General features: G+C 39.2%; 1 protein-coding gene across 9 annotated transcripts; it reads left to right on the top strand.

Annotated features, from left to right (window-relative positions):
• Positions 1–26,419, top strand: CDC42EP3 (CDC42 effector protein 3). 9 transcript variants are annotated; one of them, XM_085219534.1, is made up of 3 exons: positions 1–208; positions 13,391–13,501; positions 24,346–26,419. In XM_085219534.1, the coding sequence occupies exon 3, from the start codon at positions 24,611–24,613 to the stop codon at positions 25,370–25,372; it is 762 nt and encodes a 253-aa protein (XP_085075660.1). In that variant the 5' UTR covers positions 1–208; positions 13,391–13,501; positions 24,346–24,610; the 3' UTR covers positions 25,373–26,419. The 9 variants fall into 9 exon arrangements, with proteins under 9 accessions (XP_085075660.1, XP_085075664.1, XP_085075659.1 ...); XM_085219538.1 differs by lacking the exon at positions 13,391–13,501 and adding an exon at positions 1,176–1,259 and having other exon boundaries at positions 24,415–26,419; XM_085219533.1 differs by lacking the exon at positions 13,391–13,501 and adding an exon at positions 1,176–1,259.
• Positions 26,420–27,518: the final 1,099 nt, after the last annotated feature.

Below are 27,518 nucleotides of genomic sequence, written 5' to 3'. Positions count from 1 at the left end.
CCGCCCGCCCTCCCCGCCGACAGCACCGCCTCCCGCGGCTCCCGCTGCCGCTCGCGGCCCCGCGCCGCGCCCCCGGGACTCGGGGATCCGCCGCCGCCCGGCCGCGCGCTGACGGGCGCTCGGAGGTGCCGGTCACGGAGGGGCGGCCCCGCTGCCCGCCCGGCTCCGCGGCGAGGAGCGAGGAGCGGCGGCAGCCGCCGGCAGAGCCGTGAGTCGGGGAGCGGGGTGAGCGGCTGTCGGTGCGGAGCTCCGAACCGGGGTGGCCTCCCCTGCGGGCGGCGGCGGCCCCGCAGCGAGCCGGGAGGGAGAGTTAGGGAGGGGAGGCATTTCGAAGGCATTTATCAATGAATCCTCGTGTTGGGGTGCAGTTCTGCTTGATGGCTCGGGGTGTTTCTGCATCACCGTAATTCAGATCTTACGTTCGTCCCCCAATAATGGGTTTACATTGTCTGCGCTGCGGGTTTCTCCGGTCCCTATTTCCCGTCCTGTGGCGGTGGCGCAGCTCCGCATCGCGTCTGCGTTTTGTGCGGGGTGAGTCCGCTCATCCCCCGGCCCGCCATCCGTCCATCCGTCCGTCCCTCCATCCGTCCCTCCGTGTGCACCTGAGCGGCGGCCGTGAGCGGCTCCGGCTGTCCGCAGACAAAGAATCCCGGGCGGGAGGTGCGGGGCGGTGCGGGATTCGGCCGCTGGTGGAGAACTGTGGGCGGCGGATTGAGGAGAGGGGCTCATTTCGTCGTCGATGGAAACGTAAAAGAGAGTGAAGTAGAGGAAGCAATTAATTCAGAACTTGCGTCACCATAGACTGTTGTTATGCTTTAAAAATAGGAAGAGGGCTTATTATGAAATTGTTTAATGAAACGAACATGATCCGGATCTTTTCCTTTGAGAAGCATTTGGGTGCAGGAGGCAGGGAGAGTGCCCAGGAGTGAAATTGCTTATACACTGACCAGTATTTTCAGTTATGTATAGATCATAAATATGTAACGTGGTTCAGGGAAGACAGATGCTTTAAGGTATGAGGATATAAAAGTGAGCAGTTGGTGAGGCGGGCGGCACCAGAAATGCTGAAATCCGTATGCGGTGGCTCAGATGTTTGGAGGAATGACAGAGCTACCAAAAAAGGCATCGTGATGCTCAGCACAGTGCCAGGAACAGAATTTTCTCCTTCCCTACAGAAAAGGAAAACGCGATACTGGGAGCAAGAAGTGACAGATGTGGCATCTCAGCAGCTGGCTGAACATAAAAGCGCCTATCAGCAGGTGATTGCTGTTGCCAGGATTTATTTTTAAAGTGTTTTGTTCTGAAAGGGTCCAGCCTATGTAGCATTAGCATTAAGCTTCACTTCAGCTCTTTGGCATGTTAAAAATAGTTTTTCAGCAGAAGCATTCAGAAAAGTAACAAAAAATTCCTATGTTCAAGGCATTTCTTGCTTTGAACATTTGTTTTTTATTACAGCGTGGAGGGGAGAGGAACCGAGCAGGTTCTCCAGTCGGTAGAATACTGAAAGGAGCATTTTTTTTCCTGGCCTCAGCATAAACCAGCAGTATCTGCAAAGGAAACAATGGGGCCCATCTCCTCCTTAGATGAAAGATAATCCTAACTCCTGTTCTCTCAGCAGCACCTTGTGCACTCGTAGGAGTGAAAATCAGGCTGCTGAAACTACCTCCCCCTGTAGTCCTGCCTTCTTCAGTGATGCATCAAGCCTGCCAGCATCGCCAGGTGGTGGCCTGGGTGCCTTTGGAAAGGAAAGAGATGGTATCGCCCGACAGGCAGCCTGGAGCCACGCGTTCCCTGGGGCAGCGTGGCTCTGCACTACGCCGTTTGACTGCTGTCACACTGACTTCAAAGAGGTGTTTCAAACTGTTCCAAGCCACTGATAGAAGCTTTGCTGTAACCAGAGAAAGCCATGTTTCATGGCAAAACATGTCTTGTTCTTAGCTTTTCATAATTACGTATGCTGTTTCGGTTTGTAATCTTCTAAGCTAGGTGACTCCTATAGAAGAAATTCTGGTCCTCTGCCCAAGTCTTGAGAAATAGTTTAAGGTAGGGGAGGGAACTGTGCTGCTGTTTAGAAAGAAATTTCCTTCTGCATGTAAAACTTGCCTTCAGGTTCTCTCTGCTTCTCCTGGCACGGTGTTCTGGGGGCTCAGAGGTGCTCGTGTTCCTCACCCTCACAGACAAGAGTTGTCGTAGATCAAAGTCATGTGGTGCTCCTTTTGGCTTTTGCATGCAAATGCATGCATTTTTGCAAATGCACACAAATGTAACTTTGGAAAAACAAACAAAAAGCATCACTTCTCTACTTTTTTTTTCTTTTTCTTATCACAATCACAGCAGAGTCAATATCTTTTGTCAAGATTGAAGCCATCTCAGAAGAGCTGTCTGGCTGTCCCTTCCAGAGGTACAAGGAAACTGACTGGGAGGGCTATCCATAACACAGCCCCACCAGTACAGCACTCACAGGGGGGGTATTTGACTGAAGGTATACCTTGATGGTTTTGGTGTGTGATAGAAAGGTTCTTTTCCCACATAAAATTGGGCCTGAACTTTTATATGGATAAGAAGAGCACGGTGTTAGATGGTGCACTGTTTTTAAAGGATTTCTTCTCACTGCAAAGCAGCCCAGTTACTAGCCAGTGAAAGCATGCAGCTGGTACTGATAGATATCACTAGGTGGACTATTGAGAGTGGATGTGAAGCACCACCAAGCAGGGGAGGCTTTTGTGTGAAGCTGGATGGCAGAACTAGGTGCTACAAGTGAGAAAGTGTCCAGGTAAAGCTCATGCTGAAGGGAAGATATGTTTCCAGTGCTGTGCTAAATAAGAGAGTTCTGGATGGCACTCATGAATATAATTCTCACATACAGTATTTTACAGTATTTAGCATTCTTTTAGCAATGATATTGATCCATCATGGTGACTGCAGTGGGAAGAATGTAGTAGGAGTGGTTGGAACCAACTTCTTCATAGTTTAAGGGTTAAATCAAGACACAGAGCTTCATAAATCACTCTGCCAAGATGAAGTGAGATGATTACAAGTAGACAGTGTTGGCCAAGGTGACAAGGTATATTTACATCATCACTTGGGTTTCATTGACGTTTATGGAATAGTCAGGTGTGGGAAGAAATGTTTGTTTTATGATTCAGCCACTAGTTAAGTGCACAGAAGCACAGTTAATCAATAATTTTTATAATCGACTGGACGTTCTTTTCTTCTGAGAGCTTACTGAAGTGTTGAGTGTGTTTTATTCTTTTTTGTGGAGGTGGGTTTTGTTTTTTGATGTGAGAGATAAGCCGTGTACAGGCTATGCCCATACTAGAGTAGTGCAGTTTAATACCTGAAGCTCTGAAAATGTGAAAATTATAGTTAAAAATTATCTTCATGACCATAGCAGTTCTTTATGTGAGACTATTTTATTGAAAGTGTGTTTAGCAAATCTAATTTGAAATATTGTTATATTTGAAATTATATAAGTTGCACAATACTTTTAAAGCATGTTGAGTCGTATCTCATTGGTGTCGGTGCCACATTAAGGGCTTCAGTCTTCACCTTGTGTGGTTCAGCTTATAACTTAACTATGTAAATGTTATGTTAATGTTGTTCATTGTATAGTAGAAGAAAGCTCATCCAGTTTGATGCACTGCTTTGATTTCCATCATAAAAGTCAACATGGAACAAGTTAGATAAGAAATGAAATGGGATGATGTAGTGAGCTACTGTGCTGGGGCTTATTCATAGTGATCTAAGTGAACTTCTCTGTAGTTATGTGCAAACAGCAGATGGTCTTCTGTAGAGATACAAGTGCAGATGACAAGTGTGGTCTCTGAAAGTAGGTACAACTTGCTTAGTCACACCTCTGCAAAGTTGTCTAGATGTAGTTAAAAGGTAATTTTTACTTTTTAAAGTTATTTTTTAGAGAAGTTTCTAAAAATAAAGCCTTCTTGTCTTTGCTGGGGAAGTCTAAAATGTAGTGTTTGGTGTATTTTTAATTGATTATTATTTATTCTGTCCCTTTGAAATACCAGATGTTTCAAGTCTGGTTCTTACTGTTCCTCTGTAGAAATTTTTGTGTATTTGAATATTTGTATCATGCCTTAAACAAAGGAAACAGGTGTTGAGTCTTTATTACAAATGTTTTGGTTTTTTTTTCTTCTCTAAAATATTAGAACCTGTCATAAAAATAGCGAACGAGCAAACTCCTAGTCTGAAAATTATTTTTTCCCTGGTAAAAAATCTTCATAGTATAACAGTGAAGTGAAACAAATCCAAAAAGCCAACGTGAAAAGCTTGTTAATGATGGCAAAAGCAAGTATATCTAAAACAAAAAAATGTCTGGGGAATATGATGATAGATACACAAGGGTTTTTCTAGCCCTCTTGCCTCAGACAGTACATGGGATGAATGAGGTGAGAAGTAGCGAAAGAAAGGATGTATCTGAAATGATGAACTAAGGCTGAAGGTTCTGCTCTTTTGGTGGTGCTGGACAGTGTTTTAATGTAGATGGTGAAAAATTCAACTAATGGTTGCACAAGTAACATAATCTTTGGATTTCCCAGCTTTCCCTTTGACTCTATTCTTCCAGTTCTAATAAAGAACCCCCCTGAGTTTTAAGAGCATAGTTCTCTCAAGCTGTATGATTGGTCAATTCTAGTATAGTAGACATTTAGTAGACTTCTTTTTTTTTTTAATGCTTGAGTGGTACACTAATACCAAGTAAGTACAAGAAAACAGTGCCAAAGTTGCTGTTTTGTCATTTTTTTTTTTCCTTTCCCACATTTACATTCTTGTCTTTCTGTTTAATTTTCCCCATATTTATTTTCATGAAGTGCTTAGCAGCACTAATGGATTCTTTTCATTAAGAAAGCTTTTACATTTTGAAAAAACAATACTTCAAGTTAGAACCTTAAAAAACCCTTGCGACAGCAGAACAATTTTTTAATGTTCCTCTTGATTCTAATACTTACTGAATCTAACCTTTTAAATTGTATTCTTGAATCCATTGTGATTAAAAAGTGATTCCATTCCTTCTTTCTTGTATGTTTATCTCCAGCTCTAGTTAAGACCTAAATTGAGTGTGTATAGTTACATATACATCTTTTTCATGAAGATCTTAAGTATATTCTAGAAACCACAGACTTTATCTTTTTTGTCTCAGTTAATCTGATTTCGTGTATACTTTGATTTAGTTTAACTTTTAATTCTATTTACTCATCGGATTTGGATAAGTTAGATCTGAAACTTGGCCAAAGATTAGTCCAAGTTGTAATGGGGCTTGAGGTGAATCTTTTGTTCTGCTTTTTCTCTTTCCTCTGCTTGAGATATACACCATAAATACTGTATTCAATGTTATGGACCACTATTAAGGAAAAGCACCTTGTTCAGACATTCTGACACTGTTTTTAATTAAGAATTCTGGAATTCTGTTGGGGAATGGCCATCAGTATTAATTTTCAGTCTTTATTTTTGGTATTGATTAAGCTGTGTTCTGGGAACTAAAGCATAATCTCAATTTGTTTAAAAATTATCCCGAGAGATCTGTTAGGTCCATCTTCTTAAGATTCAGATATCAAATTATAGCTTAATCAATTTTGATTTTCATGCTGTGTGACATTTTAAAGCATTGATAGGACTCATTTTTTTGAGAGTACTATTTCTGTAAATGTAAAAAATAAAGCAAAAGCATCGCTGATGCCAAAATCTGCATGTGTCACAGTGAGAGAGGTAGAAAAAGAAAATGCAGATTCTGCCTTTTGCAGTTTATTGTGAACGCCAGCCATACTGTTTCTGCCCAGCACTGAAGTGTAAAGGCACTTCTCTTCAACTTTTGCATGACTTGTCTGTGTTCATTTGTAGGATGGTATGTGGTTATGTAGATTTGTTGTCTCCCTTCTTTTGAGAATTCATGGCTCCTAGGAAGAATGTTAGGGGTTACCCCAACTCAGGAAAGGCGTAAACAGTAGGAGAGAGCTACACGGTGAGTGAAATGGGGAAAGGAAAGAATAGTGCTATTGATGGTCCTGCATGTCAGATGCTGCTCACATGTTCCTTCCTCAGATGTAAGAGATTGTTGCTCTTCATTAAGTTTAAGCTGGTCCTTTGCTTTCTCATTTCTCTCAGCACATGACCTTGGAAAAATAGCCACTGTTCATAAGAAGGTAAGATGCAGTCTCTCCAGGGGCATTGCTTGCATCTTCTGTGAGCAGCATTTTTCTGCTTGGATATTTAAAAAACAGATGGGAGTATGGAGAATGGAGCAGTGTGTCCACACAGAGGATATGTGGACATATGGAATTGTATTTTACTGCAGTCAAGCAAACATTTTGGGGTAAAAGATGGAAAAGGGAGGAGAAGTGTTGCTTACAACAGTTACAAAATGAATGGTATTCCCTGTCCCAAAAAATGCCACAACTGATCAGTTGTCTCTTGTGAGCTGTTGTTTTATGTGTGCACAGTTTATAATGTCATTAGGACTCCTGCTGCACAAAAATACGGATTTATAGTAATACATTGCTCAGATTTTACTTCTTGCCTAGAATTAAGAGAATTCAGGCGTCTAATCACTTTGAGAAAAAACTGAATTGAATGGGTTGGATTGTTAGTGTTACCATGTCTACTCTTCTTTGTTTCTTCTTAATGATATGTGAAATAATACAGAGAAGACAACACAGCAAATTGATTGTTAGGGACAAGACAGTTGACAGAGTAGGCCAGTAATTTGTATGGCAGCTCCTCTCTTCCTGTATATCCTTTTCCACTTGCACTGTATGGTTTTGGTTGAGGAGGGAGGTTGTTTCTGTTTTTCTGTATAGCTGTTTTTGTCTACATATACCCTCAGGCAGGGTGAAAACCCATCTCAGTCTTCAGAATCTTTTAGATAAGATCCACTAAATTCAACAGCAAAGAAAACAAAGGCATCTGTTTTATGGCAGAGTGGCCTGTACAGTTCTCTTAAAAATAGTTATTTCTGATCCCAAAGAAGAAAAGTTACAATAGGAAGAGCCCAAGTAGGTTAGGAATCTGTAGGAGTTCCTAAAGGAATTTATGAGATAGATAAGAAGAAACATTACTTCTCCAAGTGAAAGTGATAATCAAGTAGCAAATGCTCCATGCAGCTTTCATATTTTTGTCTGATGATTAACTTCATTTTTAGTTGTAGTTTTTTTACCCTGGGACTACAACAATGCCTCTAGTTTGGCAGAAGAATATCCATTGTATGTGATGTATTTTGTGGTGTTGAATAAGATCTGGATTATTGGGATATACTCTGATGACACAGAGGAGAAAGAAAGAGGAGTGGCAAGTAATGGATCGATGACAGAAATGTTAGAAGTTTTTTGACACTGCCGCTGGTGAGAAGTGTACCCATTAAAGTGCAAATCTTTTAAGTGCATTCACATAATTTCTGAAAATACAAAGATTTTATCTTCACGAAACTGAAAAAATTATAAGAAAACAAGTTTCAGTGCCCAAATAAACACCCTAAACATGGAGTTAACTCATATTGCTCAATTCTACTTGATCTTCCTGTATCAAGCCTTCTTTGCGTATCTGTGCATGACAGTTAATCTCTTCTCACTTCCACTATTTTGTCTCCTGATTTTGCTTTCTTAGTTCTTATGCACAGGTGCTGTCCTTTCTCACTTTGGGCTGATGGTTCTTCTTTCCTGTTGTCATCACTGGTTACTGGGCTTTCTGAATTTCTGTCTGCGCTGTGGTGCAGTCAACATGCTGAAGAGAAGGGGTGTCACACAGAAGGACCTGGGCAAGCTTTAGAGCTGAGCCCATGTGAACCTCATGAATTTCAATCAGCCTTGAAAATAGGTGGTATTTCTAGTGTGTTGTCAAAATTCAAGTGTTAACTCAATTTCTCTTGAGTAAAAGTAAATGAAGCTGCATCTTATCTTTTGTTGTTCTTTTCTCCAGAACTTAGTATTTAATATTGGACATGGAATGAATTCACTTAATCATGAATTTGAGTTCCTTTTTCTTTAAGTTTTTTTTTTTTTTTTGAAAGTTCTACTTTTCAAATGTTACATTTTCCTTGTTCACGTTGAATAGGCTAAGTTGTGAAATGGACGCCCTTCTGCTTGGATCAGAGGAGAAACAGCTTTTAAAGCTTGTAGAATTCAAACTGTTCATGACAATTTGACAGCAAATAATTTATTCAATTTTCTGTGCAGGATTTGAAGCAGTGTCAAACATAGTTGGGTTTTTTTGTTTGTTTTGTTTGTTCTTTTTTTACTATTTTGTGCTGAAAGACTAGAACTTTCCAAGCACAGCAGTTTTGATGAGTACTCTATTTTGATAACTTTTAGGAAATTTACCCTTTCAGCCTTCACAATTATCTTTATGGCCAAGAAAACGTAATTTGTGGACAAAAGGCTCTAAGAAAATTAGTATGGCATTTTCTAGATACAAGTGCTTTCCAAAATATTTAATCCTTAAGAGAAAGGTCACATATTTCGTCAAGGGAAAATACTATTCATACCTTCAATGTTAAAAGCCGTAACAGACAGTAGGGAACATGTCTATTACAAGCCATAGGCCTTTCCTGAATAGTTACCAAGTTCTGTGTCAGCATGGCTCCTGAATTGTTTGAATTAGACCATGAGCAGTTTGTTTGTGGGGAAAAAAACGTTAAACTTAATAAATAAATTAATAAATAAAAAGAGAATACACTACAAGCTCTGGTAAAACAGACTTATTGTTCAGAGAAGATACATTTTCCTTCTTTCTTTGCTTTCTCTAGCTACATGCTAGCAAACATACATAATAGCATAATTCAATATCTGGGAGCTGGATATACTGTCTTATTATATTTTCATTCCATATGAGTTGGTTACAGCCCATGATCAACTCATCACTTCGTTTTCAAAGTAGCTGAGCAGATTCAATTTTCCATGGGTCTGTTTCTGTAAATTATCTAGCGTCATGGCTCTTTTCTTTAGTGACATCCTCCTGGAATTTTGGCTACCAGGAACAGACATAATAATGGCCAAATACAGAATTTTCCTTTCCCTTGTCATTGCTCTGTTATGCAGTGAGGGGTTGCAATAGACCTTTTGACCGCAGCAAAAGAAGATCTGTTTCAGCTGCTTGTCTGTCCTGCAAAACTCTGTTACGGTTTCTGAGCACATATCTTCCATCATAAAAGTGCGGCCTGTGTGATTTAGTCAAAATTTTAATCTTGAATGTGTGAATTACTGCTAAAGCTTGAGTAGCTTTCTGATGTTCATGTGCCGTGCTGATGATCATGTATCAGCAAATCACATTTTTCCTCTCAATTCCTCTCCTCCCTATGATCCTCAGTCTTCCAGTGCAGGTCATTTTAGAGTAATTCTCCAACTGCAATGGATAAATTAAAGGCAAAGATTTAAAAAGCTTCCATTGGGTAGGCAGGTTGAAAGTTCTTCTGCTGAGTAGAATGCCTACACAAATCATATCTCATAATAGAAAGATATGCCACAACTTCTATATGGAACATCCTCAGTGTGACTGTGAGCGTCATCACTCTTTACTATGTAAAGATAGGTAAAAATTTCAACAAAGTCAGGCACATTAAGCTGGTGTGTAAGGAATCGTATTTGACCTGCTCTGAGATTCCATCGGCTGGAAGAGAAGATGCCTTTGTTGGATGTTGTACAAACTGTCTTTCTCCCATTACAGTTGTATCATTTTTGTCATCTTGTAATCTGTTTAGTGAAAAGCCCTCATTCTGATTTGATTTAAAGTAGTTACTGCCTCTAACGATTATGCTCATTTAATTACTGCTAACAGAGAGAGAAGATGGGAATTAAGTTTTTCAAAAAGTAAACCTGATTGTACTTTTAAGCTATCTGAAAAGAGTAATCAGTGGCTGCTATATGGTAGTGTGTTTCAAAAAGTTACTTTAGTCCCATGGTTGCTTCTTGCATTTATTCAGGGAATGTGTTAGCAGAAAGAACAGGAATGGAAGTTCATTGCATTTCCTAGGATGAAGAGTTGTTTCTTTCTAAATGCAGCATGCGAACCAAGATGTTTATTATGTTGGTAAACTCTTCCCCTGTGTTCTTCTGAGGATATGAGTGGTAAGTCTGAACAAGGAGTAAATGGCAACCTTTCAGTGGATAGTCCAAGAAGAATATTTTGGTGTCTGGAAAAACACACAGGAAAGCTTTCTGTATCTTCTTCTACATGAGAAAAGTAAATAGCAAGAGGTGTGAAGAGAATTTTATTATTTATTAGGTGTGGTCAAGTTCTAAAACAATATCTAGCTCATATTGTTGAAAAATAAGTCACCAGGAGCTTAACCACCAACATTCAAGGTAGATTAAATATCTGTCTGAATTTTCAGCCATTCTCAATTTTACAAACAAAAATATTGTAATTTCATTTCAAGAGGTAACGCCCTTTCAACCCTGTGTTGGTATGCTGGCTGATTCTGCCTGTCCTGTTGCAGACAGAGTGAAACACCTGGGAAGGTGTGAACTTTCCTAATCATGGCTGCAGAGATTGAACTGGGAGCCTGGACACTAGTGAAAGTTAGCTGTTATACAGCAAGCTGATAATAAGTTGAATCTGGAGTTTTGGTTTACTAGTGTAAATATTTTATTTTCATGATTGTTTCAGTCTCTCTTCACTTTGATCCTAAATTGTCTCTACCTTCCCACTTTCATTCTTTAAAGTGAACAAATTATGGTCTTTTCAGGAATGGCAAAAGCTTAAAAGCAATACCTGTGGCAGGATTTCTGTTTCAGGACATATATAAATTTGAGTTACTGTAGGATAACCTGTATTTAGCATGTTTTGTTTTCTGAGAGGATTTGAATAACACAAAAAGAAAATCGTATTTCTCTAAAGCTTCACTGAATTCTGAACAAGGAAAATTCTGTTGCTATTCACTCAAAGGCCATTTATGCAGTTAAATGGGTTCTGAATAGCTGTAAAGCTGTATATTGACTCAAGTTGTAAAGGATTACTTTCTCATAGTACGGAGAAATTACTCATCTTTAACTTCAGAACTGAATGTTTACAGAGATTTTGGCAAAAAAAGGTTGATCCATATAGAGTAGAAAATACTGTATAATGGCGGTAGAGGAGGCAACAGGAAACAGGCATATAAAACTTCAGTAGTAATTTTAATAGCTAAAGACTGTAGGTTCCCTGTGTTTCTGCAGAGGCTATTTCTGTCATAAGAAACAGCATGGACTTTTATAAGAGAAGAGAAAGCCATGCTGTACCTTAAATTAAGACAATTCTGCTGCATTATTACAGTATGAAATGGGGGATATTATGCCTGGATATGATTTCTATTAGCTCTCAGGTCCAAGAAATTAATCTCAATTTCTGCTCCACTTGCCTACTCTAAGGACATCAGGAATACCAGGGCATGCCCTGCTGTGGCTTGGGTTCTCACTGTCTTTACATTGCTTTTATTTTCTGAGGTTTGGTGTTTGTTTTTTTCCCTCCAGTGTTTGAGCAGAAGTTGTTGTTAGTGTTGTGGGTGACTGTCCTGGGCTCTACCACGTGTCACATTTCCTTAAATGTCAGTTGGATACTGAACGACATGTCACTCCTCCCATGACTTGACTTTTGACTCCCTGGAGCTTGCAAGAGCCATTAGAAATGTCTTTTAAATAGCTGTCAGTAAAAGCAGAAGTTCATCTCACCTACCTATTAAAGGATTAAGCAAATAAATGTGCCCTTTACGTGGTAAAGTAGGTCTCAGAATAACATTATTTTATTTGTCTGCCTACACCCCAATGCCTTCCATCCCAGGTATGTGAATTGGTACAGGAGCTACTCAGAGCATGTGGTAACAACTCACGCTTGGGTCAAGGGAGAGGTGCATCCATGCCCACGGGGATTGCTGCACCTCATTTCTGTGTTGTTACCGGTGTGTAAATAAAATGCATGATGACCAAGCAGAGTTGTAACAGTCTTGCAGCAAGTGTTGCAATGCCATGTAAAGGCCTTCATGTGTGCCTGGTTGGTTTCAGAATTAGTTTCTCTCCTCTCAACCATGAAGTAATTAGTGCACCTAGACAAAGCATAGGCTTAGTGTAGTTAGCGGGTGTTCATTTAGCCAGACCTAAGTGTAACTTCTGCCTTGTGTGATTGTTTCTCCTACTGGTCAGCTCAGTACTCTGTGTGAGGAGCGAAATGCTGTTTGTGAGAGGCAAGTTGAGGCACTAAGGAAAGTCAGGTTGTTGTTTATTTCAGGTAGAATTTGGCTATCAGAAATCCAGTATGAGTCTTTTCAGTATGCTGGATGTGGAATGCTCCTGTTGCTCGCTGTAAATTGTACGGACAATGGTATGGGCAATGGGTGATATAATTAATGGTCAGCTTCGGGCTTTCTCTTCCCTTTGGAATCCCTTGTAGGAGGCTGCATGAGGAACATGGAGGCTGCTGCTGAAGAGCATAGTTAGCAGTTAGTTGGCACTTGTAAAGGAGAGTGAACCTCTCCCCTGAGGGTAGGAGGGAGGGAGAAGTGTGAACTCATCCCCTGCTTGGCGATGAGGACTGCAGGTGTCATCATCTGCGTTACCTGAAGTCTAGCCCAGTTTCTGTTGAAGCATCTGATTAATTTTTGGTTTTTCATTAATGTGGGTGTCGAACAAATTAAATGTGACCAACATCCAAGAAGGATCTGAAATTTGTTTTCAGCTGAAGAGCTCTTTATACAAATGAACATCAATTTGCATAATTAAGCACACACTTTATTCCTGCTGAACACAATTGAACCTTGAGACAGAAATTGCCTCTTGCAGCACCTCCCTCTCTTGGACAGTAAAAACTGCTGAGGCCCAGCGTGTGTGCTCTTTTCCAATTTTTCTGGTGAGAGATTAGTTTTAGAGCAGTTTACTGTGATCTTCTTCAAAAAGTCTGTGCTTCATGTATTTCCTTACAGACTAACAAACAACTGGGTGTTCCTCTCCCTTTGCATCTCAATGATTTACAGTCTTTTAAAGTGCGTGAGATTTTATTTAGATAGGAGAACTCATCATAAAAAGTCGTAACTTGCTATTTTCACCAAGGGCAAGTTGTTGTTTTGCTTGAGTATGGTATTACACCACTGCATTTGTCATTGTCAATTTATGCCAAGCTTTAAATAGGATACTCTGCAATGAGTTTGTTTGCTGGTAGCCTGTAATGCTTTCAGGCTAGCTAACATTAACAAGAGGCAGCATTACTGTGGCTGATGTTCTTTTGATCATGCACAACCCCAGTCAGGAAATGGGTGAGGAGTGTGAGTCATGATTACATTACCCTAATGTGACTGCCTACTAGAAGTTTTCTTTTGCCGCCAATACTCTTTCCCTTGACATTACTTCTAAAAACAAAATGTGCATTTTGGAGCACTTTGAAATATTGACCTTTAAACGCAGGGATTTATGTTCTTTTACAGTCTCAAGGCAAAATCCTGTGCTGGAGCCCCTGCAGAGAGCAGAGAGAACAAGAACGTGTGCAAAATGCCTTTTCAAAAAGCTGCTAAAAAACAGGAGTTGCAGTACATGAGGTCTGCTTGAATTCACTGGATTCAGCATCTTTTTCTGATCCTTTAATTATTCTGTCATGCTGCCTGCACATGCAAGCTCAGGGTCTGATCTCTGTGTACAGATGCTGTCATCTCATGTGCCATTTGGCTTAAGCTGTGTCATACACACATGCTTATCTTTGGAAGTATGGCTGCAGTAATGGGGAGAAAGTAGCAGAGTACTGGCTGAGCTAAAACCCCAGGTATCAAGAAGGTGGCTTTCCTGGGACCTGGGACAGCATTATTTCAATCAGCTTAATTAGATGTGTGGGGTTTACAGTTTGAAAGAAATATCAGCTGCTAATCAGTCTGGTTTTAGCACCGAACTGGCACAGTGCCACTCTGAATATTCTGCCAGTAGATCTCTGTAGTGCTTCCAAACATGGAAGAAAGAAGCACTGAGTATATTCAGTTCTTTCAAATTAGACTTGCTTAACTCTGCCTGGTTTTAAGAGCAGTATGTGAAATACAACTGTTGGCACAGAAAGTGAATGTAGTCTAATGCTATGTGATAAAGGAAAAAAGTCTGATCGATATAGTATAAGCAACTCAAGTTGACAGAACTGAGTGCTTGTCAAAAAGAGATGTGAAGAGGAAATGGGGAACACTGAACTGCTGTCCAATGTGATGCAGCCCTATCTGCTGGGGCAAGTCACAGGCGTTGCTGACATGCTGCAGAGCAGAGACAGAATATAATGTGTATTTCGGTTGTCACTTACTCTTACCTCTGCTGAAACTGCCTTCAAATAGTGGCATTTTTTCTGTTACAAGTATAGCTTAAGCTTGTAGTAAAGTAATTCCACATTTTTCCTTATGTTTCTTATAAGGGCAGTAAAACAAAATCATTTAGTTTACTTGTGTTAACAATCTACTTTGCACTGCATACGGATCACCAGTTTTTAAAGTCTTATTAACTCTGTGATTTCATCCCCATTCCTTAAGGAGGGCATGATTTGGACCAAATAAGAAATTCTCTGAAAGCTTTTGTAATTAATTCATTGAATAATTTCCTTCCTTCCTTTTACCCCATCCCCATGCTCTTTGATTTCATCTTGATGGCCGTTCTGCTCCTTGGAGAAGGCAGAACTGCAACAGAGCAGAGAATGCATCCTTTCCTATGCAGTGCAACAAGTATGTCCTGTGCAAATTTCCTCTGTAGTTCAGTACCTCTCCTTCATAATTAACCTTTGTGTACAGAGGGTTCTCTGGACCTCAAGTTTGGTTTAAATGAGTTTATCAGCTGTTTTAAGATGGTAAATACTTCAAGTGAAACACTAGAGGAATTGAATAAAAACAGAACTGGTGACTGTAATATGCCTGTGTCAATTGTGTGTTTCAAGGAGATGATAAAGAATATTTGACTTTGAGATGAAGAGTATTTGAGAATTGGAGGAGAGGTGGCTAAGGGGCTGGAGTTGGGTTGAATTGGATCATGCAAGATGGTATTATTTTTAGGTTGCCTTTTGTCAGGAGCTGCCAGTTAAGGAAATGTTAGAGATCTATTTAAAAAAAACAATAGAAATAATAAACTGTTAAAAATATCTTGAAAAAAAACTTTGTTTTTAGATTATGCCAATTTTAGGAACCCCAAGACTAGTGGATGTAGCAAGTAGCAAGTCATTTTTGCATCAGAAGTGAGTAAAAAAAAAATCCATGGACATTTTATCTTTCTGAAATGTTGGTTAAGAATTGCTCATCCTTTCTGTCAGAACCCTTTGCTCTCTGAGCTGCTCAAATGACTTGCTGCAGCTGGAAGTAGCAAGGTGATCTCAAACCCCTTTCCTAGTTAGTTTTCATCCAGTTCAGTGAGCCGAGCTGGCTTATGAGGGGTCAAGTGTGTGCACGCAGATGGTGGGAGGAGAATGTCTTTGACAGTAAGTTATATTGGGCTTGAACTCTCTCTGGAAGTGTTACCAGCAGTCACACTGCAGCTGTTTGTAAGCCTTTACTGTAAACTGAGTCAGTGGGGAGAACTGCTGCTGTGCCCAGTTTGCAGTGTGGCTTGTAGATCTGCCTACATGCTGAGAGTACAAGGAACTGCAGTGCGGATCTGGGAACAAACAGAGAGGAAACAAGGGCGGAAACTTCTTAAACCAGCTTTGAGAACTGAGCTTGGCTGGAGAACTACACCCTCTGTGTTAAAGGAGAAAGCTATGTAGGTAAGCTGCTCAGAATTACAAAGGGGCAGTCCTGCCCGTTCTGATTCTTCTGTCTGGCAATAACAGCACTCAGGTGAACATGCCTTGTGCATCAGGGAGCTTCTCTGTGTAAAGACTAAACCTTCCTTCTCTCTTCACTGGTGAAATTTCAGCCAGAGTGGTTATCCAGTCTTTTAGGTGGCATGTGGGCTTGGTTCTAGAGGTGTGCGTTTTTTCGTCTCTTTTTTGGCAATTTTTTTGATGTGCGAAGGGAACTCATGGACAAGATTTTAAAGCCTCTTCATCCTGTGGCCTGTGAGTTTATGATCCCTGGCTGTCTGCTCATCCGATGTGCTGGCTTTATAGGAGGAAAGGTGACCATGCTTAAGTGTACAGCCTGGCTAATAAAACGTAACCCCACCTTCACAGACTGCACGAGTTAAGAAGCATTTAGTACTTTGTACAGACATGTGCCTATGCCTAAATTGGAATGGTCGCCCAATTTTAGAAAGCCAACAATAAAGTTGAACTATATGGTATTAAATCCATGTGTATGAATGTACCAGCTAGCAAAGCTAAGAAGAATATAATAGAGAGCTGCTTCAGTCTATAGGGCAGACCAGCAGAATCCAGTGAGCTCTTTAAATGTTTGTCTCTAGAGAAGAAAAGACAAGAGGTTTTTATTGTTCTAGAAAAGATGCAAAGTTTTCAAACCTAGAAGGCTGTGGCCAAGGCCTGCTGGGTACTTTTTTAATGGATATTTTTCAAAACATTCTAATGAGTGGTCAAAAACAACTGCAAAAAAACAAACAACAACAACAAAAAACCCACTGTATAAGGCATTTGACTCAGTATTGCCTCAGCCAAATTCTCAAAACTTTAGTTCTCTGTAGTGTCAATGAAGAACATATTAAACACATTGAGAATCTTAGAGTAAATGTCAGGAGGACACTGGCATCATAGAGGAATGTATTTCATTTGAAATCATCCAACAGTCTTATACAGCACTGGGGTTTATGATGTTTTCTTGAGCAGTCTGCAAATAAGATTATTGCAGTACAGATGTGCAGGTCATGGAGACTGAGGATGTGTATTGATGAAGAAGGCGATTGAGCACATTCAAATAGAATGTTTTCTCTTTCTGAGTTATGGTCTTGCATTTTATTCTGAAAATAGAAATCCAGCTTACTTTTGGAGAACAATAGCTTGGAAAGCCTTTTATTTTTTCCCTAAAGAATAGAATCTTAGTGGACAAAGGGCATCACTTACTGGACTTACTGGACAAGTGAGCACTACCATTGGCTGTGCTGGCCGGATTTGTTGATTAGATGAATATATGCTTATCGTCATCCTTAAAAAAGATGGATGGGGTAATTCACACTGGAGCTACAAATGGCTCTGGTAACAAATTGCTAACTTTGCTAATAGAATTGATTCTGCTTGGAGAACTGTTTTTTGTTATATCAGCAGAAGAAATCTTAAAGGGTTTGTTGTGCAGTACTACTATCAAAGAGCTTGTAAATACTGGAAAATTCCTGTTGTAAGATGGTGAAGATAGACACAGAAATTTGATCTTGTTTATAAGTGAGGAGAAATGATGGAAAGGAAGAAGTGATTTTATTTCTTTGTGTGTGCTGCGAGGGAGTATATGCTGCATGAGAATGTTGTCACTAATTCTGATCTGCTCTGAAAAGGCTGTTGGAAAATTGGAGAGGGTTCAAAGGAGAGAAAGCAATATTTGAAGGCCTAAAATTACTCCCCCACCATCACCACATGAGGAATTCCCCCTGTTCACTTCGATCAAAAAAGACTACTGAGAAATGACTTGGTTAATATTCAAGTACCTTAACAGGGGTGAAGGTTGCTGGTTGATAAAAGGCCTTTGTAATCTCACAGGCTGATATAGAACAAAATAATAACTGGAGACTGGGGCCAGTTGCTCAAATTAGAGAGCAGCCCCAAATTAGGTGACTTCAGCAGCCCCTTCTAGCTGTGCTGGTACAGCTGTTTGTTTTCACAGTTAATTTTATCCTTCAATTATTTATAATTAGGTTGGCTTCATTTTAGTGTAATGCACACGTACTTTAACGGTTTATAGTTGGAGGTATTTCTTTGTTAATATGATTTACTCTAGCTTGATCCATTTGACAAGATATTATGCAGGGAAAGGTTGTCAAGATTTAAGGCAGTCAACAACTGAAAATAATTTCAGGAATTTGGGTTCTTTTCATTCATAAGCACTTTTGGGGGCTGGGGTGTGCTAGACAAATGGAAGATACCTGGAGGAAAAGACACTGTATTCAGTCTGTCCCTGTCTGTGCTTACATTAAAGGACAACTAACGCCCCTTCAGGAATGCTTATTGCTAGTGTATTATTTATCCATACAATTTACATAAGGAAAAGTGTTTATAGCAAGGGGGCTGAAAAGGTATACTCAGATGATTTTCTTACCTTGAGAAAGTCAGAAGGAAATATGGCTGACAGTCCTCTGCTTTTTATTTTTATTTTATTTCTCCTCAGTTTGTGTTATGTATAGCTGGTGTTTTCCAGACTTTGCTTGTCATTCAATAATGTATCTATATTATGGAGTATATTCATGTTTCCTTACTCACTCCTATTAGATACCTCCAAACAGAAAGTTGTTTCAAAATTCAAACTACTTCAAGTAGTAGTAACTTGGAGCTTTAACCTCTATTAATCTGGAAAGACATAGCAGGAGGAATTCTAGGGCTATAGTTGTCTCTGTTGCAACAGGATGTTTTTATGAATGATTCAAATGTATGCTTTATCTGTAGGTGATGATAAACCCACACAGTGAAGAGGCCCAGATTAAAATTTAAAATTATCCTCACAATTTAAAGTGTTTGCAATTAATAGAATGCAATGCAGTGAGTTTTAAGGCTTTGCTGTGGAGGCAGTAGTCATGAAGAAGATGTAGAATAACTGGCTAGGCAACTGTTCTTCACTAAAGAGGATAGGTCTTTAATAGACCACAAACTAAACATAAGCCAACTATGTTGTGATACTAAAAGAAAAATGCAGATACACTGTTGAGAGAGAAAATGAGATCTCGGTTTGAATATTGTCTACTTTGGGGCATATTTAAAGAAAGGTATGAATGAGACGAGGAGGGCCAGAAAAAGAGGTTGTTAGGAAGTGATCTTAGTTCCAGAAAGCTTGTCTTGTGTTGGGAGATTGAGGTGTTTGTGTTGTATACTATGTATAAAAGAAGGATGAAAGGAGTTGCAGAATATGTATTAAAAAACAAACACAAAAATAGTGTTTAGGTTACAGATTGATGCCTTTTCCCTGAAGACTAGCCTATGCAGAGTAAATTACTGTGGGCAGTCTGCGCATGTAGGGACTTTTAAGTGGAAAGAGAACGAACATCAGGGATTAGCAGGCCACTTAGACCTTTGAAGGAAAATGGAGACATGAATGAAGTGTATTGTAGAATCCCTCTTGTGTTCCTGTAAGTTTGGGAGGAACGGGGATTTTTCTGTTTATTGTTCTTGTTCATTTGTTGTTTTGTTTTTAGTGGTTTTTGTGTGTGTGTTTTCCCTCTGTTTTCTAAAAGGCATATGTAAAAATGAGATAAAATAGGGAGCTAGGGTGAATACAGTTGGAGAAGATTAGTTGTGCTGAAGTGTGATTAGCCTGATTGTTTTTATGGAGTAATTAAATCTGTAGCTTTAATCAGAAGGGTGCAAGTTCTTTGAAGAAGGGAGCAACAAAAGGGTAAGGGCTTTTAATCCAATCAGGGTGGTTGATTTTAATACAGATGAATTCAGAGGCTGGGCCTCCTAGAAACCAAGTAAACTTAGATGAACAATCTGTAGAGGAAGTGTTACTACCTGATTTGCTTACTCAGAAAGTGGTGGCTGTATAAGCAAAGGCTCACTGATGAATTGATGTAGAAGTAGATGGACTAGTGGCCTCATTTGCAGAGGCTGCCAGTTGATAGACACCTACATCCACAGGAATGTGAGAGGTAAGCTCTGTTGTGCATGATCTGCTGATTTTCTTGTATCTGTAGACTTAGTTATTTGTCGTGCTAGTTAGTTTTACTTACAATGACTGCATGACTTCAAGCCTGTATTATAATAACATTGTACTGATGTAGTTTCAGGCGTATTGGAAGTATCAGCATGGACAAGGCAGGTTGCAACAGTTTGTGCTGGTGAGAGCTACTGGTAGCTAAATTCCAGAATGAACCTCTAAAGCCTTATAGGGCTGTGCTTGCAGATATTTCATTAGGTAGAGAAGTTTCACCAACTTACTGCGTAGCTTATCTCTGTCTTTTGCTGTATTGTTTTCTTTTCATTTGGTTATGTAAATAATGTACATATTGTCTTTTTTTCTCCTAGTGACTTGCTCTGTGTGATAATTCCCTGCTTTTTTTATGATGCTTTGAAAATGAGTTCCTGTTAATTTTGAATTTGATTTTAGCCGATGACACATAAGGCAGAATCCTTGCTAGGGACTGACCTAAAGAAAGCCCACAGGCTTCCCATAAAACCATGCTTCTTGACCTGCTCTGTGGAAACAGGATTTTATTTCTATCATTTATTCACTTAGGACCCTGCCTAAGGACCTAGGTCTCTTGAGATTTGTGCACAAATAAATCTTTGCACAAGGACCCTAATTTGTCTTTGGTTTGTAAGCTTAGATGTTGAGATACTTGCTGATAGCCTGTGGAATAGACTGAGGCATCCAGTGAAAACTTCAAGCTGTGGGTAAGGTAGTTGCTGAGCGGACAGAAGGTTCACAAGGCAATTTGAGAAGTGCCTCTGACAATATTGGCCTTAGTTACCAAGCAAAACACTTACATGAGAGAGTGAAGTGATAGGAATGAAAATGAGCTGGAGTAACAGCCAAAATAAAACTCTAATTTTCACTGGGCTGAAATTTCTGTCTTAGCTCATGCTCAGATCTTGTTCAAAGAAGGAGATCTAGAGATCTCCTAAACTGGTAGAAAAATTCTCTCAGATTATTCTCCTAAGCAAAGTCTTCTACTGTAGGCTGGCAGTCTAAGGCTGTAGATTTTTAGTTATGCATTTGGTTTTCTGATAGCTTCTCATTCTCCTTTTCAGTTTGGTTAAGTGGTCACTTCGGTACTGAGATGAAATTTATCAAAAAAAGGCTCTTCTAAAACTGCCAGCACAGCTTCACCAGTATTTTTTAACGTATTTATCAATGACAGAGATGATGGGATTGAATGCACCCTCAGCTAGTTTGTTGATGACACCAAACTGAGTGGTGTAGTTGATACAGCAGAAGGAAGGGATGATCTGGAGGGACCTTGATAAACTCAGAAAGTGGGCACTTGTTAACCTAATGAGTTCAACAAAGCAAAGTGCAAGGTTTTTCACTTGGGTGGAGGTAATCTCAGATATGTATACAGGCTACGAGATGAACTCCTTGGGAGAAGCCCTGCTGAGAAGGACTTAGGAGTCCTAGTTGATGAAAAGCTTAGCATGAGCCAGTAGTGTGTTCTTGCAGCCCAGAAGGCCAATTGTAGCCTGGGTTGCATCAGAAGAGGGGTGGGCAGCAGGGTGAGGAAGGTGATTGTCTCCCTCTATGTTGCCTTGTTGAGGCCCTATCTGGAGTACTGTGTCTGATCCAGTATATAAGGCATGTTGAGGCTTTGGAGAAGGTCCAGAGGAGAGCCATGAAGATGATCAAAGGGTTGGAGCACCTGTCCTGTGAATGGGCGGTGAGGTGCTGGTATAGGTTGTCCAGACAGCTTGTGGATGCCCTGGCGCTGGAGGTGTTCAAGACCAGGTTGGATGGGGCCCTGGGCAGCCTAATCTAATACTTGATCTAGCAGTTGGCAATCCCACCTTCGGCAGAGGGGGTTGGAACTTGACGGTCCTTGAGATGCCTTCCAACCCAAGCCATTCTATGAAAACAGCTAGATCAGAAAAGGGTCTAATTTTAAGATAAAGTGAACTTTACGGTGTAGCCTGATATTGAGACTGTAGTGTTTCTGCTGCTTTTAAGCAGCATGTACTGGTAATTTCATGAAATTTTGCTGAATGCAGGGAGTAAGTTAAGCTTCTTGTGAAAATTTTGTCAATTATTCTTTTAGTTCTGCAAAAGTTGGGCTGGGAGCGTGGTCTTTTTGTACCTTTCTTCACTTACAAATTCAGGTTTTTATTTTCTTCTTACCAAAGACTAATTTTTAAAAAAAATCCACAATATATACTGATATCCTTATTTAACTACAAAGTAAATATGAGTAAAAACAGTGTTTTAAGATAAGGGACTATTTCCAGATTAATTATATATTTCAGCTGGTCGGAGAGGCTTAAAATCTGTTCATGGGGCAGTAGGTGACAAAGAGGGTAAATATGCAGAAAGGGAGTTGCTCTGATGTCTAGGTTATACTGTATGTTGAAAGACAGACCCTCTGTTTAATACAGAACCGTTATCTTTTGTCTACAAATTGTAATTTCAGGATTTTCAATGGGATGACTCATGAAATTTGCAGCAAAGGTAGCTTTTGTTTTTAACAGAGCAAATGCTGCTTGCAGTGAATGTATAGTTTTGAATGCTCTCTTCATACACAAAATCTTTTTTGCACAGCCATGTGGAAAGCAAGGCCTTCCCAAAAGCAGAGGCTGTTCTGTAAAGCGGGATTATAATTCCTGGCACTGAAGTTTCTTGCAGCATCCTCTGAGGTACTGTGGTTTCACACTGCCCCTTACTGGACTTTCTTATAGTGCAAGAACTTACAGCTATCTGGATGACCAAAAGTTTGCTCTATTTCAGGTTTTTGTGTGTTTGCATTTTTTCCTCTAAACTATGATTTGAATAAAATATGTAGAATTGGTCTTTCACTCTGAAACTAGCAACTACTAGGCTTCATTTTCAACCACATACAACCTCTGTAGAGTTGAGGATGTTGTGTTCCTAAATTGGCTGCAAGGGTAGAGGAAAGGTGAGAGCTGAAACAGTGTGGTGATTTTATTTTATTATTTTATTTAATTTTTTAAAATTTGAAAGGTAGCTGATTTGAGTCATAAATTCTGTTCTACGATGCGTGGCACAAACAGAGATCTTAGGACTTCATAGAGTGTAAGATGCAAAAGGGAGTTAAGTAGATGGAGTTTTGGTATGTAATGGGAATCTCCTACTATTCTGTAGATCCTAATGAATTAGCATTTTTTTGTTTAGAGGGAAGCTGTGCATGATTGCAAGCAATTGTATTTTCAAAATTGAGCTTAAAAGTATCAAATGTTCTCTGCATTCATAGAACATTTGGCTTATTTTGTACAACAGTATTTTCTGTATATATCTGTTGTACTTCTGTGTGAAGTGATTTTCAGCACTATTTGAAGTGCAGTAGATATTTTCTGGAAATCAAAAACCAAAATGCTAACTTGGCAAGATTCCCAGCTCCCCTTGTGATGCAGAGTTAAGCACCCAACTGAAGGAACTAATTACTCAGGTTAGAGGATTTGTGAAAATGCTTAAGTACTTCTTGGCCATCTGTCTTTATTGCCAGTACAAAGCTTTTGAACTGATGATTCTTGCTGGACTTAATTTGATGAAGGAATATCTCTGCTGGGGCATGTATGAAATGAAGCAAAAATATAGATAGCTTCTCTTCACATATTGCACAGAGAGAGAGATGCGTTTCTGTGGAAAAAACTGCAAGCTACTTTACAGAATTAGAATGGAAATGGACAGTAAAAGATTTGGGGCTGAGACTTTTAGTGAGGAATGGCCTGTAATGCTTTGCTCACTGGATTGAATTGGGAAGAGTACAAAGATGCCCAGGATAAAAATGCTTTTATTCTGAGATTCTTACAGTATCCTTTATTGATTCCTGACCGAAGAATCACACCATTAAAGCATTAGTAAAGAGTATTTTTTCCATAACCAATTGACCCAATATCCTGTTAACCTTCTGGACAGCTTTATCAGACTTTTCAGAGACAAGATTCTAGTAGGAAAACTGTATTTTAAAATGATTTGGTGTACAGAGCAGTTCTGAGTCACCATAGCTTCATGGCCTACATGAGCTACAGTCTAAAATTAATTGCTGTGTAGAATTCCTGCAGTCTACAGACTATGGTCACAAGAATCAGTCCCTTCTAAAACATGTTCGGATATTTGTGGAACTGAGGATGTGGACCAATACTTTCATCGGATACCTATAATTATCCTTTTACATTAGCACGTTTATCAGAAAAGCTATTTGTGACAGTTTGTTCCAGTAATAAATGAGGATATCAAAAGTTATCAAATCCAAGGTGAACTACTCCCATTAAAAAAAAATAATTATTATTGAGTGCCTTTTTTAGTCTTCCTGGGTCTACCAAAAGCTTTATGTTGTTGGATGTTATAAATAAGTTTCTGCATTTGCACTTCAAGACCAGCATTTTGAATGTCAGAATGAGAAGAAGGATTCAGATAGTGATGTTTACCAAATGAACTGTGCTCAGCAACCGTGTCTAAGAAACTCTGACTTCAAAACAAGTTATAAAGTCAGAGAAAGGTTAGCTAGCCATTGTTAATCTTAAACCCTTTTATCCTGCCTAATGAAGGGAAGAAACATCATAATGTTAATCTGCAGACTGGAACTGTCAGTACCATTGCTAATTTTTTGTGTGTGTGTGAAAACAGGACCGAATGAACCAGGAAAAATTAATGATAATCTGATTTTGTATCCCATGCAGGTCTTCTCAAGTTCTTGAAGTTGGATGTTTGGTTGCTAACTGGCCTGAAACTTGTGCTCCATCTTGCAGAGTCCTCCAACGGGAGACATTCACATACCCTGAAGTTCCCTACCTCAGAAGAAGGGGACTTGATGTGCAAGATTGGTACAAGATGATGATGTAACATAGGTCACACGGAAGATCTCTTGAGAAGATCTGGCTTTGTAAGGGACTTCTCCTTCCTTTTTTTTTTTTTTAAACAACTCCCCCTCTATCTAGAAGCAAGATGCCAGCCAAGACACCCATCTACTTGAAAGCTGCTAACAATAAGAAAGGGAAGAAGTTCAAACTAAGGGATATCTTGTCTCCTGATATGATCAGTCCACCACTTGGAGATTTTCGTCACACCATACATATTGGAAAAGAGGGACAACATGATGTTTTTGGAGACATCTCCTTTTTGCAGGGAAACTATGAATTATTGCCTGGAAATGAAGGAGAAACTAGAGTTAGCCAATCTGGTGGCCACAGTGAATTCTTAAGGGCAAACAGCACTTCTGAATCCATGTTTACAGAAACTCCATCACCAGTGCTCAAAAATGCTATTTCCCTTCCTGCCATTGGGGGTTCTCAAGCTCTTATGTTGCCCTTACTGTCACCAGTGACGTTTAATTCAAAGCAAGAATCCGTCAGGTCATCAAGAAACCCACGGCTTAGCTGTGAGCCAGTAATTGAGGAGAAGTTGCAGGAGAAAAGTAAACAGACGGAGAATGGAGAAACATACAAAGATGATGTATGGGAGCAAAATGGTTCTTCATCACATTTTATTAATGGTAGAGACAGTAACTCATCCAGCTTTTCTGAACGATGCACTGATTGGCAAACAGTTGATTTGTTTGAAGATAGCCGACTTTCGTGTGAACTAACCAAGACAAAGTCAGAAGAATCCCTTTCAGATCTTGCAGGCTCTCTTCTCTCATTACAACTTGACTTGGGACCTTCACTTTTGGATGAGGTCCTCAATGTAATGGACAAGAATAAATCTTAGAGCTGGTACTCCTTGCTTTCTTAAAAGTGATTCACTTAAATAAAAATAAACAGAAATGCAGTTCAAGAGAAGAGACACTTAAAAATCAGCTGTATTTGCAGCTGTTTGACGGGTTTTCTAAAAATATTCATAAAGTACTATTTTTTTACCTATTGTTTTTCATAATTTTTATGACACTAAATTCTCATAGCAGGAAGGTAAATTTTAATAACAGTTTTCAGCAAGTATAAAATGTTTTTAAGTACCAGTATAATGATCAGAAACTTAAGAAACAGAATTTGAGGATGATACTGATCATGACGTTTGGTTAGTTCACTTCCATGGGCTTCTGAACATATGAGACTCTGTAGGTGTCAGAAGGGAGATTGGTATTAATTATTCACTGTTATAAATTATTGCAACATCACTTTACATGTAGGCCTCTTTCAAGAACCTTGTGCTTGGGGTCTTGGTTGTGTTTTTCTTCATTTTCCGTACTACCATTTCTGTTATACCTTCACAGTAACTATTTCTGCAGTCTTATACTGCTCTATATCCAGATGTAAACAGTTGAAGGCTTTTTCAGCTTCAGAGTGTCAACTGTTCTGAGTATGCACGAATTTTCACAGTTTGAGGCTTTGGGCCTGATGTTGTATATGAAATGATGTATTGTAAACAGGTGACACATGCAAAATATGATGGTTAAATTATTTTAGAAGTTGAAATATATTTTTGTGTGTATCTTGGCTTTTTATTGTGGAGCCTACACATACAGTATCTCATCAAAATAATTGCTTGACATTATTGGTGCTCTTCTGAAAATTGTATATTTGTGTGTTTGAAAACAAATATGTATTGATACTCCTTGCTTTTTTTCTTCCATTTATTGCCACACATGCTTAAACTTGCAACCAAAAACTTTGATTTTTCAAGAAGGCACTGGTTATTCACAATGCTTGTGATGTGTGCTGCAACAGGCAATGTTTTGGGAAACATGGATCCTTTAATACAGTATCTACATGGATTGCATAAATATCTTGTGCAATACAATAAAACAAATTAAATTACTATGTCTTTGTGATTCAGTACATAGCCTCAAAAAACAAAAAAATTTGTGTTCTGCTGTATTAAAACACTGCAGTAGAGTTGTGAAAATACAGGAGTGAGGGGCAGATCAGTTCAAATATCTCCATTAGTTTGTCATCTCCAATCCAATTTAATTCCTGGGGTAATAAGGGCAAACTCCAGGCATGTAGGACTTTGGTGATAACTGATTTTTTTAAGTAGTAGGAGACCAAAGAACTAATGCTTTGGTATTATTTTAGTCACAGCAAAGTTAATGAAGATCCTGCAGATTTCAGTGAAGGCTGAAATCCTGAAACAGTTTGTAAACCGATCCTGGTCTTATAACTACTTGATATCTTCCTGCATCTGTGTCATTCCAATCAGAATGTGTAAATCATGGACGATTTAATATATATCATCTCTATAATCAAAATTTCTAGGGAGGCAAGGCCAACTAATTCCATTCCTTCAGTGTATCATAGGAGCAATTTTGCCCATGATAGTCATTATTCTTTACAGTCAAGCAGTTATATATATTATTGTGTATTGATGAGACATTCTTTCTTCCATGTTATTCTATTAAAGAGGAACTGAGAAACAGAATGCCCAAGAACTGGTTTTATTTATAAGATAATGCCTAATTGCCTTCAATATCATATTCACTTTGTTTAAGCCTGGATCTTATTTCCAGTGCATTCATGGAACAAGAACGCTGCTTCTGCCACTGTAGTAATTTTGTATTTTGAAGAGCAGATTCAAGAATCTGCTTGGCCATGTGTTTTTAATGGGAACTACAGTTTTAGAATATAATGAGACTTTAGGCCAAAACTTTCATTGGAAAAATCTGTCAGCATAGAGGAAATTTGGGTGAAGTATAGAATTAAACATTTTCAGCTTCAGCTGTCATGAGGAGGACACAAAGTATTTACGGAATGAAAAGTCAATATTGTGCAGGACTCCTCATGTAAGTATTCTCTGGAAAGCAGAAACAGATTCTTAAAACTGTTGTTGCAGTTGTGTTGTTTTTGCCTTCTCATGTTGTTTTCCTGGCTTAGTTCACTGAAAAATGTCTCACCATTTCAGGAGTTTTCAGTCTGTGTTA

The sequence above is a fragment of the Meleagris gallopavo genome, chromosome 2 (genome assembly GCF_905368555.1).
Source record: "Meleagris gallopavo chromosome 2, MGAL_WU_HG_1.1, whole genome shotgun sequence".
Classification (NCBI taxonomy): Eukaryota; Metazoa; Chordata; class Aves; order Galliformes; family Phasianidae; genus Meleagris; species Meleagris gallopavo.
Note: the sequence above shows the minus strand (reverse complement) of the source record. Positions and strands in the feature narration are given on the sequence as shown.

What these genes read in the sequence shown, in the direction of transcription:
- CDC42EP3 (XM_085219537.1), top strand. Translation starts at nt 24,611, where the DNA reads ATGCCAGCCAAGACACCCATCTACTTGAAAGCTGCTAACAATAAGAAA.